This window comes from Pseudophryne corroboree, chromosome 9 (genome assembly GCF_028390025.1).
Source record: "Pseudophryne corroboree isolate aPseCor3 chromosome 9, aPseCor3.hap2, whole genome shotgun sequence".
In the NCBI taxonomy this organism is placed as follows: Eukaryota; Metazoa; Chordata; class Amphibia; order Anura; family Myobatrachidae; genus Pseudophryne; species Pseudophryne corroboree.
Window position 1 is genome coordinate 121,698,849 of NC_086452.1, and position 12,094 is coordinate 121,710,942.

At 47.3% G+C, this 12,094-nt stretch overlaps 1 protein-coding gene across 5 annotated transcripts in view; it reads right to left on the reverse strand.

Moving 5' to 3' along the window:
- Positions 1-12,094, reverse strand: part of AXDND1 (axonemal dynein light chain domain containing 1) — a 254,349-nt gene that overhangs the window by 69,503 nt on the left and 172,752 nt on the right. For all 5 annotated transcript variants that reach the window (XM_063939813.1, XM_063939816.1, XM_063939814.1 and 2 more), the window contains 4 exons: positions 9,680-9,781; positions 8,083-8,249; positions 7,330-7,405; positions 4,063-4,297 (listed from right to left, as the gene is read on the reverse strand). In XM_063939813.1, coding sequence (XP_063795883.1) covers positions 4,063-4,297; positions 7,330-7,405; positions 8,083-8,249; positions 9,680-9,781 — 580 coding nt within the window. The remainder of the gene's footprint in view (positions 1-4,062; positions 4,298-7,329; positions 7,406-8,082; positions 8,250-9,679; positions 9,782-12,094) is intronic.

The window sequence follows — 12,094 nt, forward strand, 5'->3', positions numbered from 1 at the left end:
TCTTAGATGGGCCAGGTGTTTGTGTCGGCCACTTGGGTCGCTTAGCTTAGTCATCCAGCGACCTCGGTGCGCCTCTTTTTTTCTTTGCATCATGTGCTGTTTGGGGACTATTTTTTAAATCTGCCATCCTGTCTGACACTGCAGTGCCACTCCTAGATGGGCCAGGTGTTTGTGTCGGCCACTTGTGTCGCTTAGCTTAGTCACACAGCTACCTCATTGCGCCTCTTTTTTTCTTTGCATCATGTGCTGTTTGGGGACTATTTTTTTTAAGTGCCATCCTGCCTGACACTGCAGTGCCACTCCTAGATGGACCAGGTGTTTGTGTCGGCCACTTGTGTCGCTTAGCTTAGCCATCCAGCGACCTTGGTGCACCTCTTTTTTTCTTTGCATCATGTGCTGTTTGGGGACTATTTTTTTGAAGTGCCATCCTGCCTAACACTGCAGTGCCACTCCTAGATGGGCCAGGTGTTTGTGTCGGCCACTTGTGTCGCTTAGCTTAGCCATCCAGCGACCTTGGTGCACCTCTTTTTTTCTTCGCATCATGTGCTGTTTGGGGACTATTTTTTAAATCTGCCATCCTGTCTGACACTGCAGTGCCACTCCTAGATGGGCCAGGTGTTTGTGTCGGTCACTTAGGTCGCTTAGCTTAGTCACACAGCTACCTCATTGCGCCTCTTTTTTTCTTTGCATCATGTGCTGTTTGGGGACTATTTTTTTGAAGTGCCATCCTGCCTGACACTGCAGTGCCACTCCTAGATGGGCCAGGTGTTTGTGTCGGCCACTTGGGTCGCTTAGCTTAGTCAGGTATGAGGTGTTCAGAATAGACTGAAAATGAGTGGAAATTATGGTTATTGAGGTTAATAATACTATGGGATCAAAATGACCCCCAAATTCTATGATTTAAGCTGTTTTTGAGGTTTTTTTTTAAAAAAAACACCCGAATCCAAACACACCCGAGTCCGACAAAAAATTTTCAGGGAGGTTTTGCCCCTTCCCCTATATAACATCACACACACAGTGTGCACGCTGGGGACTTATCCCTCATAACAGTATATGGTATTAGCCTCTCACCAGCTTCATTGTCCCTGCACCCTGCACACTACAGACTCTCACTCTGCACCAGAAACAGCAACCACCTGGCCGTGCAAGGCATGCCGGGAGTTGTAGTCTCCCCACTGCACTGCTGTGATGTCACAGTGACACGCACCCTCTGCAGTCTATCCTCGTGTAGGGGGAGGCGGGCCTATCGCGTCCCCTCTCTGTGCTCCCTGGGAGATGTAGTCCGCGGCCGCCGCTCCCCCTCATGCTCCCCGGGGACCAGCCGGCGGGGTTGGGTACTAAAACTCCCAGAGTCCCTGCGGTCTCTCGGCTGAGTGAGAGCTACGCATCAGCTGTTGAGTGTTAACATGGCTACCGGGAGCCAGCCGACAGCGGCGGGTGAGGCTGGGATGTGATCGGTGGAGAGACGACGGGAGGATCGCAGCGGAGTGGGCACGGAGGGCGGCCGTCACCACCCACCTCCCCCCCTTCCTGCCTCCAGCAGTGGCACACGGCCTGACAGCTGACGGGGAGCCCAGCACGGGTGTCCGCCCGACAGGTGAGATCACACCGCCTTAATCCTCCTCCTCCCCGATCCCGGACTGACAGAAGTTCTTTCGCAGCCACAGCAGCATGGCGCCCACATGTGGCGGAGCTCAGTGATGCAGTGTATCGTCCCGGGGTCACTGGTAACTGCCCCATTACCCCTGGGTGGGGCTGTCATCAGGGCACTGGCTGCTGCTAGGTGTAGCTCTCACTATTTGTCAGCGTGTGTTTTACCTAGTCTCTCCTATCCAGATCTGTGACTCTATGACTCAGAGCTCCTAGCCACACCCAGCGTTAGCAAATGAGTCATAGAGTCACAGATCTGGACAAATATATAAGAGATAGAGAAAATACATGACTGCCCATAAATGGTTTTATTAGAAAGATATACCATACCCAGGGGCGTAGAGAGGGCGGTTCCGGTGGAGCTCGAGCTCCAGGTGCCCAAGACAGTAACTTCCGCATGGCCGCACGGAGCTCGCAGCTGTCAGTCACTGACAGCTGCGAGCCTTAGCAGCGTCAGCTCCCTCCCACCCTCCGTGCTCCATGATGCACGGGCGTCTGACATCCGACACCAGATGGGTGGAGACACGGCCAGACTCCACAGGACTGCGGAGACGGAGCAGCAGCAAAGGCAGGCAGGAGCGGAGCAGATGAGTATTGTTTTTTTTTTTTCTTTATTGTGTGTAAGTGGCGCTATCAGGGGGCACAAACCAGGGGGCACAACTACTGGGGGCAAATCTACAGGGGGCACTACTAATGGGGGCAAATCTACTGAGGGCATAACTACAGGGGACACAACTACTGGGGGCAAATCTACAGGGAGCACAAATACTGGGGGCAAATCTACTGAGGGTACAGCTTCAGGGGGCACAAATACTGGGGGCACAGCTACTGGGAGCACAGCTACAGGGGGCACAACTACTGGGGAAAAATCTATAGGGGGCACAGCTACAGGGGGCACGGCTACAGGGGGCACAACTACTGGGGGCACATCTACTGAGGGCACAGGTACAGGGGCACAATTACTGGGGGCAATTCTACAGGGGGCACAACTTCTGGGGGCAAATCTATAGGGGGCACAGCTACAGAGGGCACAACTACTGGGGGCAAATCTACAGGGGGCACAGCTACAGGGGGCACGGCTACAGGGGCAAATCTACTGAGGGCACAGCTACAGGGGCACAACTACTGGGGGCACAACTACTGGGGGCAAATCTATTGAGGGCACAGCTACAGGGGCACAACTACTGGGGGCAAATCTACTGAAGGCACAGCTACAGGGGCACAACTACAGGGGGCAAATCTACAGGGGGCACAGCTACAGGGGGCAAATCTACAGGGGGCACAGCTAGATGGGGCACAACTACCGGGAGCAAATCTGCAGGGGGCACAGCTAGATGGGGCACAACTAATGGGGGCACAACTACTGGGAGCAAATCTACAGGGGCGCAACTACAGGGGGCACAGCTACAGTGGCACAACTACAGGGGGCAAATCTACAGGGGGCACAGCTGCAGGGGCACAACTACCAGGGGCAAATCTACAGGGGGCACAGCACCAGGGGGCACAGCTACAGGGGGCACATCTATTGGGGGCACAACTACTGGGGGCAAATCTACAGGGGGCACAGCTATAGGGGGCACAACTACTGAGGGCACAACTACTGAGGGCACAACTACAGGGGGCAAAAACTACTGGGGCAAATTTACAGGGAGCAAATCTACAGGGGCACAAATACAGGGGACAAATCTACAGGGGCACAGCTACAGGCGGCAAATCTACTGAGGGCACAACTACAGGCGGCAAATCTACAGCTGGCACAGCTACAGGGGGCACAACTACTGGGTCCATGCCCCTTCCCTATGAAGCCACGCTCCTTTTTTTTGCCGCGTACCTTCAGCGCACACTATGTTTGACCTAGGTGTGTAGGTGTGTGTGTGGGGGGGGCGCCAAAGGAAACTTTCTCCCTGAGTGCCACAAGGTCTAGAACCGGCCCAGGTGGCCACGCCCCCAATTTAGTACAGGGGAGGGGGGCGCCGAAACATACCTTGCTCCAGGAACCATGACACCTTGCTACACCTCTGACCATACCTCCCAACTTTCTTTGCACTAGAAGAGGGACACATGCACGGCAAAGGGGGCATGGCCTATAAAAGGGGCGTGGATTTGCGGGAGGGCCTGCGATCGCGAGCCACGTCCCCGTTTTCGTCCCTGAGGGGGCATGCCCAGCGCTCCGTGAGCCACTGGCATGCCCCCTCTCCTTCTGACTCCACTGAATAGACATTCACCGCTGCTCTGCTAAGCAGAGCAGCAAGTGCAGGAGCCTCCCAACTGCCCCCTCACCACGCCGGGACAATGCGGCCTGCGGGTGGGACAGCGGGACAGTCCTGCGGAAATCAGTACTGTCCCGCGAAAATCGGGACAGTTGGGAGGTATGGATATACAGTCAGAATGACCAACAAAGTAATGACTCACCGTTTTCCCCCTGCACTCTACTTCTATACTGCTCGCATAGTAGCTCTGTCATGTTATTCAAATCTCCCATGGTCTTGTGTTCTGGAGCTGGGCTCCCATCCAGGCCTTCGTGTCTCTTCAGGACTTTTTCCCCAATGTGAGACCATTGCTTCTGAATGTCAGCGGCAGCTTTCAGAGACTCTTGATTATTTACAACCTTGTTGCCTTCAAACTGTTGCTGCTCCTCACTCAGCATCTACATGCATGCATAAAGAGAACATTTACATGTATTGCTATTTAACTTTCTGTTACAAGCTGAATATACTATATAATATTGTGGCTTGTGGTTAGTTTTACAAAACTATTTTTTTTTTTGCTGACATCGGGCCTGATTACTGTAATGATATGAAAGATAATTTACTCATTTTCAAAAATGTCTCCCTGCAAAACTTATGATGTTTTGTGATATTATAAGCTAATAATTCTTGCAAATTTGCCTGTTTTCACAGTACATAAATAGATCTGAATCTCAATAAGATAGTGGGAAATTGTGTATTTTCTTCTAGGAAGTGCCAGGGCCGGACTGCCCATCTGGCACTTCTGGCATATGCCAGAAGGGTATGCGGTCAGCAATCACATGCTGTCACAATACCAACGCCGGGATCCCAACTGGAGCACCATATCGCCAACGGTATACCGGCGAGGTAAGTGTTTCCCCCTCTATGGGTATCCACGACACCCACAGAGGGAGACTAGAACCTGTGGCGAGCGTAGCATAGCTCGCCGAGTTCGCAGCGAGTCCGCAAGGGGCTTCGTTGCACCCGCCCCCTGCCGGTATTCCACTGCTCGTGATGCCGATGTCAGTATACTGACCATCAGCATCTCACATAGAGCCATCAAGGCCACACGCAGCACAGCCTCTGGCTCTCTGGTTTAGCCTGTGCCTCAGTGGAAATGGGGGTATGCTGCGAGTCCACATCCCACTGGCTTGCAACACATCCCTGTGTGCCGTGTTGCAACCCCCCTAGTCTGAAGCGTGCTTCACCATGGAATGGGGGCGCGTCACGAGTCCACACCGCCTAACTCGTGGCACACCCCAGTGCGCTGTGTCCATGCTCCCCCCGGTGACGTGTGCACACGTTCACAAATGCCAGAGATGATTTGGAACCCCAGTCTGTCCCTGGGAATTGTTATGAGAGTTGGTGCATTCCTAGACAAATAAGAGATGAGATGTACTGTACAAACTATGACCTATGCAAACATGGAAAACCGTTTGCGGTAAAATATTCAAGGATGGAGAGGATTTGTTTCTGCAATTGCTGTGATATACTGTACTTTCGGATATTTTTTTTTGTGTGTGCAGCCATCTGCATTTGGAAGCGCAGAAATACCAATGTAATAAAATTATTTAAGCACACAAAAGCAACATCTGTCTTTAAGAGAGCTCAGATGTCAACTATAGTTCCATTACTAATTTAGTATATAAATGAGAGGAGACTGGTGGTTGTAGACAGAACTTGTGATATTTTCACTTTTTCCACTGTGCACAGTTCCACTTGGAAGCAAATGGATTTAAGTTTTATTGGTGCTACTGATTGTGCAAGCACAGGCTGATGAGAGCATGTATATGATTGGTAATTATCACATAAAAGTACCTTTTAAGTTAGTAAATTATTTGGTTAAAAATAAAAAAAGAAAGAAAAAGACCTGACCTCATGTCGTTAACCCTATGCAAATGCTTTATGATTTAAATAAAGCATGTTTTCCAATTTCAGATTTAAAAAAAAATATTTTTTACATTTTATTTATTTTTGATGAAAGCGGCACTGGTAGCCCAGCACTCCACCCTCTTTTGCTCCTCCTATTTCTTCCTCATTTACTTCATCTCTTCTCTCCCTTATCTGTCTAATTCCCTTATCAGCACTTGATTTTATCATATATATGATTTCTTCTTCATTTTTATTATTGTTATTTCTTGAGACAACCTCTCTTTCTCTGTATGTGGCCTGTTCATGCCCGTGTGCCTTTTTCATTCTACACTGATAGAAATTTTTGATTATGGACAAATTTGTGATGTTGTTATTGGTCGATTTTCAGAAGCATCTGTGTTTTCCTCATCAGGTGGAATGTGATGAGGATGTATAGGAAATAACAGAAGTGTTTAGAGACTTTGGGCTAGATACATCATCGCTTGGAAAGTGATAAAACGGAGAGTGAAAAAGTAGCAGCCAATCAGGTCCCACCTGCCATGTCACAGGCTGTGTTTGAAAAATTTAATAAAAAACTATTTGTGTTCCCTAATGCACACTGAGTGAGTAATAATACTACATAATAAATCAGATAATACGGAGATTTTAGTTGCGTATATCTGCAGATATAGGGTTAAGCCCCCAGGTCGATCGACAAGGCTTCTCCGTCAATGGGAGTCCCTAATACTAGGTATGTGTCCAGGGTGCAGGGCACTATCATGCCGGCACAGGTCGGCTACCCCAGGTCAGCACACAGGTGAAAGTTAATAAGGGTTAATAAGAAGCACAGAAGTGCTATATAAGTGAAGTGTGATTAAAATACAAAAATATATACAAAGTGATAGGGAAAATCATGAGTGTTAATAAAGTGTTAGCGTGTGCCGACCTGAAGCCACCCAGCCATACCGACACAGGGGCCACCGCACCCCACACCCACCCCATAAATAAATACATATATGTCTGGGTCTAAATGCCCAGTGTAAGGCCACATGATAATGGCTCCAACAGCATCTGAGAACCAGCTTACCTAGAGACACCCCTGGCTTCCCCAATGGCACTCTGGAGTCAGCAATCCCTCCTAATGCTGACCCATCCATGCCTCTCTAAATACAATGCACAGATATTGGAAAGCTGCTCAATCAGATGTAATATCAGTCAGGTGCTAAAAGGGAGGGGTAATTCTGTGTAAGAAAAAACAATTTGTGTTCCCTAATGCACATTAAGTGAGTAATAATACTACATAATAAATCATAATAAATACATCTGATTCAGCAGCTTTCCAATATCTGTACATTGTGTTTGAAAAATGGCAGTTAAGAGCTGATTGGCTGGTATATTTTCACTCTCCATTTTATCACTTTCCAAGCCATGATGCATCTGGCCCTTTAGATATGTTATGCCAGAATTTTCAGGAAATGACATCACTGTCATTAAATTCCAACATGATGGTATCATTTTTTTTATCACCTTTCAACTTTATATACTGTATATAGATTTGAACAAATGTATGTAAATATGTTTCACTGTCAAACCTGCATACATTTTTCCAGTTCTGGAGATCTTGTAGTAATCTTATGGTCACATCTTCGGGTACTGCCTGGTAGTGCCAGTCCACACTGGGTCAATGAACGGAAAATGATGAACAAAAAGAAAGAAAAAGACACATGACTACGTTTGATCGATCCAAATGGAAAATTACATGAAGTAGGACACATGGATATAAAGCTTTTTGTTTGTCCAATGGTTTTTTTATGGTAATTCAATTAATGCCATTTTCCATGGAGAAATTTACTGGTTTTCATGTGAAAACAAACAGGATCTGGAAAAACTTCTCAGATCCATGTGTTTTCACGGTTGTGGCCGCAAACAAATGGCTGTTATCAGGGATTTTTTTCTCCTGCCGCCAGACAGGTGAAACAAAATCCCTAATTATGCTGCTTATCGGCGTCAACTGAATTACCCCCGGGGATCAATTAGCCGCAGTAATTGAATTTCCCCTTAGTCTCTTGTCCCCACTGACGCTGTCCTAGCAAGGATAGTGGCATTAGACATTTGATACAGAACCACTGAGAACAGTTAGATCTTGTATATTCTGTGATTAACACCCCCCCCCCCACACACACTATAAGTTCTGCATAATGCATTTGATGCTGTTATAAGACCCATGTGAATACTGTACCTATTTTTGTTTTGTGTTGTGTACTAGAAAATAATCACTTGAACATACACAATACATAGAATAGAGAGGAACAAAATGGAACTGCAGAAAGATATAAATGTAAATTCAACATACAAAACATTCTCTTGAAAATACAGCAGCCACTTCTTCAAGTCTGTACAGATGGTCTGTATCTTCTCCTTGCTTGACTCCTCGCTGCGTTGTACCTCTAGCTCAAAGCGGGCCATGTGCTCTCGCCATTTCTCTGTGGTCTGCTGGATTTCAGAAAGGTCTTTTGTGTCCTATGCAGACATCATAAGCAATGAGGAGGAAATATTATGTGGCTGTGATGTGCTCGACTACAGTGTACAAAGTAAAGGAGCGTTGTCAGAACTTTGTGGGCCCCATAGCAACATTTTGAAGGGGACCTTGCCCCAATGCTTCTATAGACACACCTACCTGCAGAAGTTGTTAATTATATGCCCCATAATAGTGTCCTAGTTCATTTTCTGAACCATATCATCACCTTAGTTAATATTATGCCCCATAGTAGTGCCCTAGTTTATTTTATGGGCCATAGCTGTGCCCTAGTTCACATTATGTCACACTGTATTGCTGCCAGTACACACTATGCAAAACAGTAACCCCAATTCACATAATGGCCCTCATTCCGAGTTGTTCGCTCGGTATTTTTCATCGCATCGCAGTGAAATTCCGCTTAGTGCGCATGCGCAATTTTCGCACTGCGACTGCGCCAAGTATCTTTGCTATGAAGATAGTATTTTTACTCACGGCTTTTTCTTCGCTCCGGCGATCGTAGTGTGATTGACAGGAAATGGGTGTTACTGGGCGGAAACACAGCGTTTTATGGGCGTGTGGCTGAAAACGCTACCGTTTCCGGAAAAAACGCAGGAGTGGCCGGCGAAACGGTGGGAGTGCCTGGGCGAACGCTGGGTGTGTTTGTGACGTCAAACCAGGAACGACATGCACTGAACTGATCGCAGATGCCGAGTAAGGTTGAAGTTACTCAGAAACTGCTAAGTAGTTTGTAATCGCAATATTGCGAATACATCGGTCGCAATTTTAAGATGCTAAGATACACTCCCAGTAGGCGTAGGCTTAGCGTGTGTAACTCTGCTAAATTCGCATTGCGACCGATCAACTCGGAATGAGGGCCTATATACAGATAGAGTCATGCTTATTGAGCGTAGCTGCATCGCAGGCGGGGGTGAGAGGCGTGCCTTGGTGCGCCTATGCCTTGGCCCGCTGCCGAGCATACACAGACTCACCCATTCAAAGTGAATGGGGTGCATGCACGTCTACGACGCATTCTCGTCCCATTCGTTTCCGGTGATGAGTCTGGTGAGGCGCAACTAGTCACAGACGGAGCCTCGATTAGTATGGCTCCATCTGTATAGTACCCCCAATTCATATGACATACAGTTCATATTACACCACATTACAACGCCCCCAGTTCATATTATGCCACACTGTAGTGCCTCCATTTCATAATGTGCCATATTACAGTACTCCAGCTCATATTATGCAACTTTATAACGCCCTCCAGTTCATTTTATACCACATTACAATCAGCAGGTCCAGGGGCATAGCTAGATATATTGTGGGCTCATTCTTAAACCAACCTATATTGAAAGAAACACATATGAACAACAGAGGACACAATGCATAAAGAAAGACAACTTGAACGTGTTTAGTTAGTACATGAACCTACATTTGATGCAAGAAGCACAATGAAATGCCTGACAACCTTCGTCCAGGCCTTCTCACTTATGTACAGCCTGCGAGCCAGTTGTAGTTGATTCTCTTCTATCACCTATCACCATCAAGAAAATTACATTATTATTATTACTATTGTTACTCAGAGCTTTACAGATAATCATTCAAATCATTCCCTGCCCCATGGAGCTTACCGTTTAAGTTCTCTACCACATAAACACATGCAGTTAGAAATAAATCAAATATATTTTTTTGTCTTTTTAACTAGAGAGGCTACAGGACACACATGTCAGCACAGGGAGGACAGGCAAGCCACACACATAGTGCCGTGGTCTTTATTTTGAAACAGAGACCTCAGTTGTGTGATGCAGCAATGCTAACCACTCTGCCATCCTTGGTAATATTAATTACAGGCCAGCTAAAACTGAAAATTCACCAGAAGGTGGCGCTCACAATACTATGATGAAGTCTAGATTCTTATTTACCAGTGATATGCCAGATTTGCCTGATCATGGGATCTCTAATGCCTGGAAGAGATTGCATACTGTTCACCTTTGTATCACTACTGCTTCCCTGATGCAAATAAAGCAATAGTCAAAGTCCCTATTTAATGGCTGTAGTATTATATTGCTCAGATTGTTTAATAAAAACACTAACTAATGAATACAGCATAAATGAAGATACCAGGAGTGACTGTGTCACATGGAAGTCTATGTAGTGTGGGCAGCAGATGTCTTTCAGGCAATACATATTTTTCAGATGTCTGAGTTAAGATGGGGTTATAAAGTCAAAATCCCAGCAGTCGGGATCCTGACAGAATCCCGACATATCCCAGACATAAGTACCGGGGTTTGGGTTAGGCGGTATGGGGAGGATTAGTGTTAGGCTGTGGTAAGTGGGGTGGAGTGGTTAGGGTTAGGCTGCAGAAGGGGTTAATTAGGATTAGGGGTACTGTAAAAATTCTGGGATGCATTGGGATTCCGCTGATGGTCTTCTGACTGTCGGGTTCCCGACTGCCGGGATTTTGTATCTAACCTAAGATATTTTTCCCAATATGGCCAATACGGACGATAATTGTTTAGTGTGCACGCAGCACATATGCCGACGGTCGATCAAAAACCAATACGTTCTGCTCCCGATATGGGGGGAGCTGCACTTACGGTGTTGTTCACTTTGTTTTGGTTTGAGAAATCCAAAACAAAGAATATAATAGAAATATCTTCTTTGTATTATTCTAATCATTTTCATAGTGAAAACTCTGGAGCAAAAAGTCTATTGCAGATGATTATCTTTTCTGCACATCTCTTATCAGAACTCACCAGATTTCCAGGAGTTTATACTGCTGCACCTGTGTATAATGCCCACATGAGCCCTTTGGCTCATGTATTGTGTGGTTAGCAGGGGAGGTTAGGGTTAGGCACTTAGTGGGTATGGTTAGGTTTAGGGCAGCGGGGAAGGAAGTGTTAGGGTTAGGCACCAAGCAGTGAGGGTTAGGGTTAGACACCACCGTAGAGGGTTAGGGTTAGCCACCCACAAGGGAGGGTAGGGAAAAGGTGAGGGTTAGGGTACTTAATTGGGGCTGTTGGGATTCTGATGGACGGTATGCTGCTATCAGTATACTGACAGCAGTGCCGTAACTAGGCATTGTAGCGCTGTGTGCAAGAAACGGCATTGCCCCCCTCTTATGTAAAATACAGGCAGAGAGCGCAAATAAATTAGGGGTGTGGCTTCATGGGGAAGGGGTGTGGCCACAAAATAATACTGATTCATACTACGGTGCACAGTAGTCTCCATTATTCAAATTACGCTGCACAGTAGTACCACTACACCAGGTAGAGCCCCTTTTTACACATTACGACAGAGTCCCCATTTTACACATTACGGCAACCAGTCCCCCTTTTTACACATTACGGCAGACAGTGTCTCCCTTTTTACACATAACGGCAGACAGCGTCCCCTTTTTACACATAACGGCAGACAGCGTCCCCCTTTTTGCACATTACGGCAGACAGGATAGAGAGAGAGATTGATAGACAGAGAGAGAGAGAGAGAGACAGACAGACAGACAGACAGACATACTTACCGTCACTCCGCTGGCTCAGGCAGTCAGGCTCCTCGGTGCTGGCAGATCCTGGAGCCGCAGCAAATTGCTGGTGGTGCCGAATGCAGCTGTCCCTCTGCTTCCGCATTGGCTGCCTGCCGCCGCAGTGAATGCTGGGATGAGGGAAGTGCAGCCCAGCATTCACAGCAGCACCAGCCAGTCAATTTGACTCATTACAAGCCGCTGACATAGTTGCTGGTTGTGCGCCCACAGGGCGACAGCGCTGTGTGCCAGGCACACCTGGCACACACGTAGTTACGGCTCTGACTGACAGCCGCCGTCCCGTCCATCGGCAGATCATACTAAACC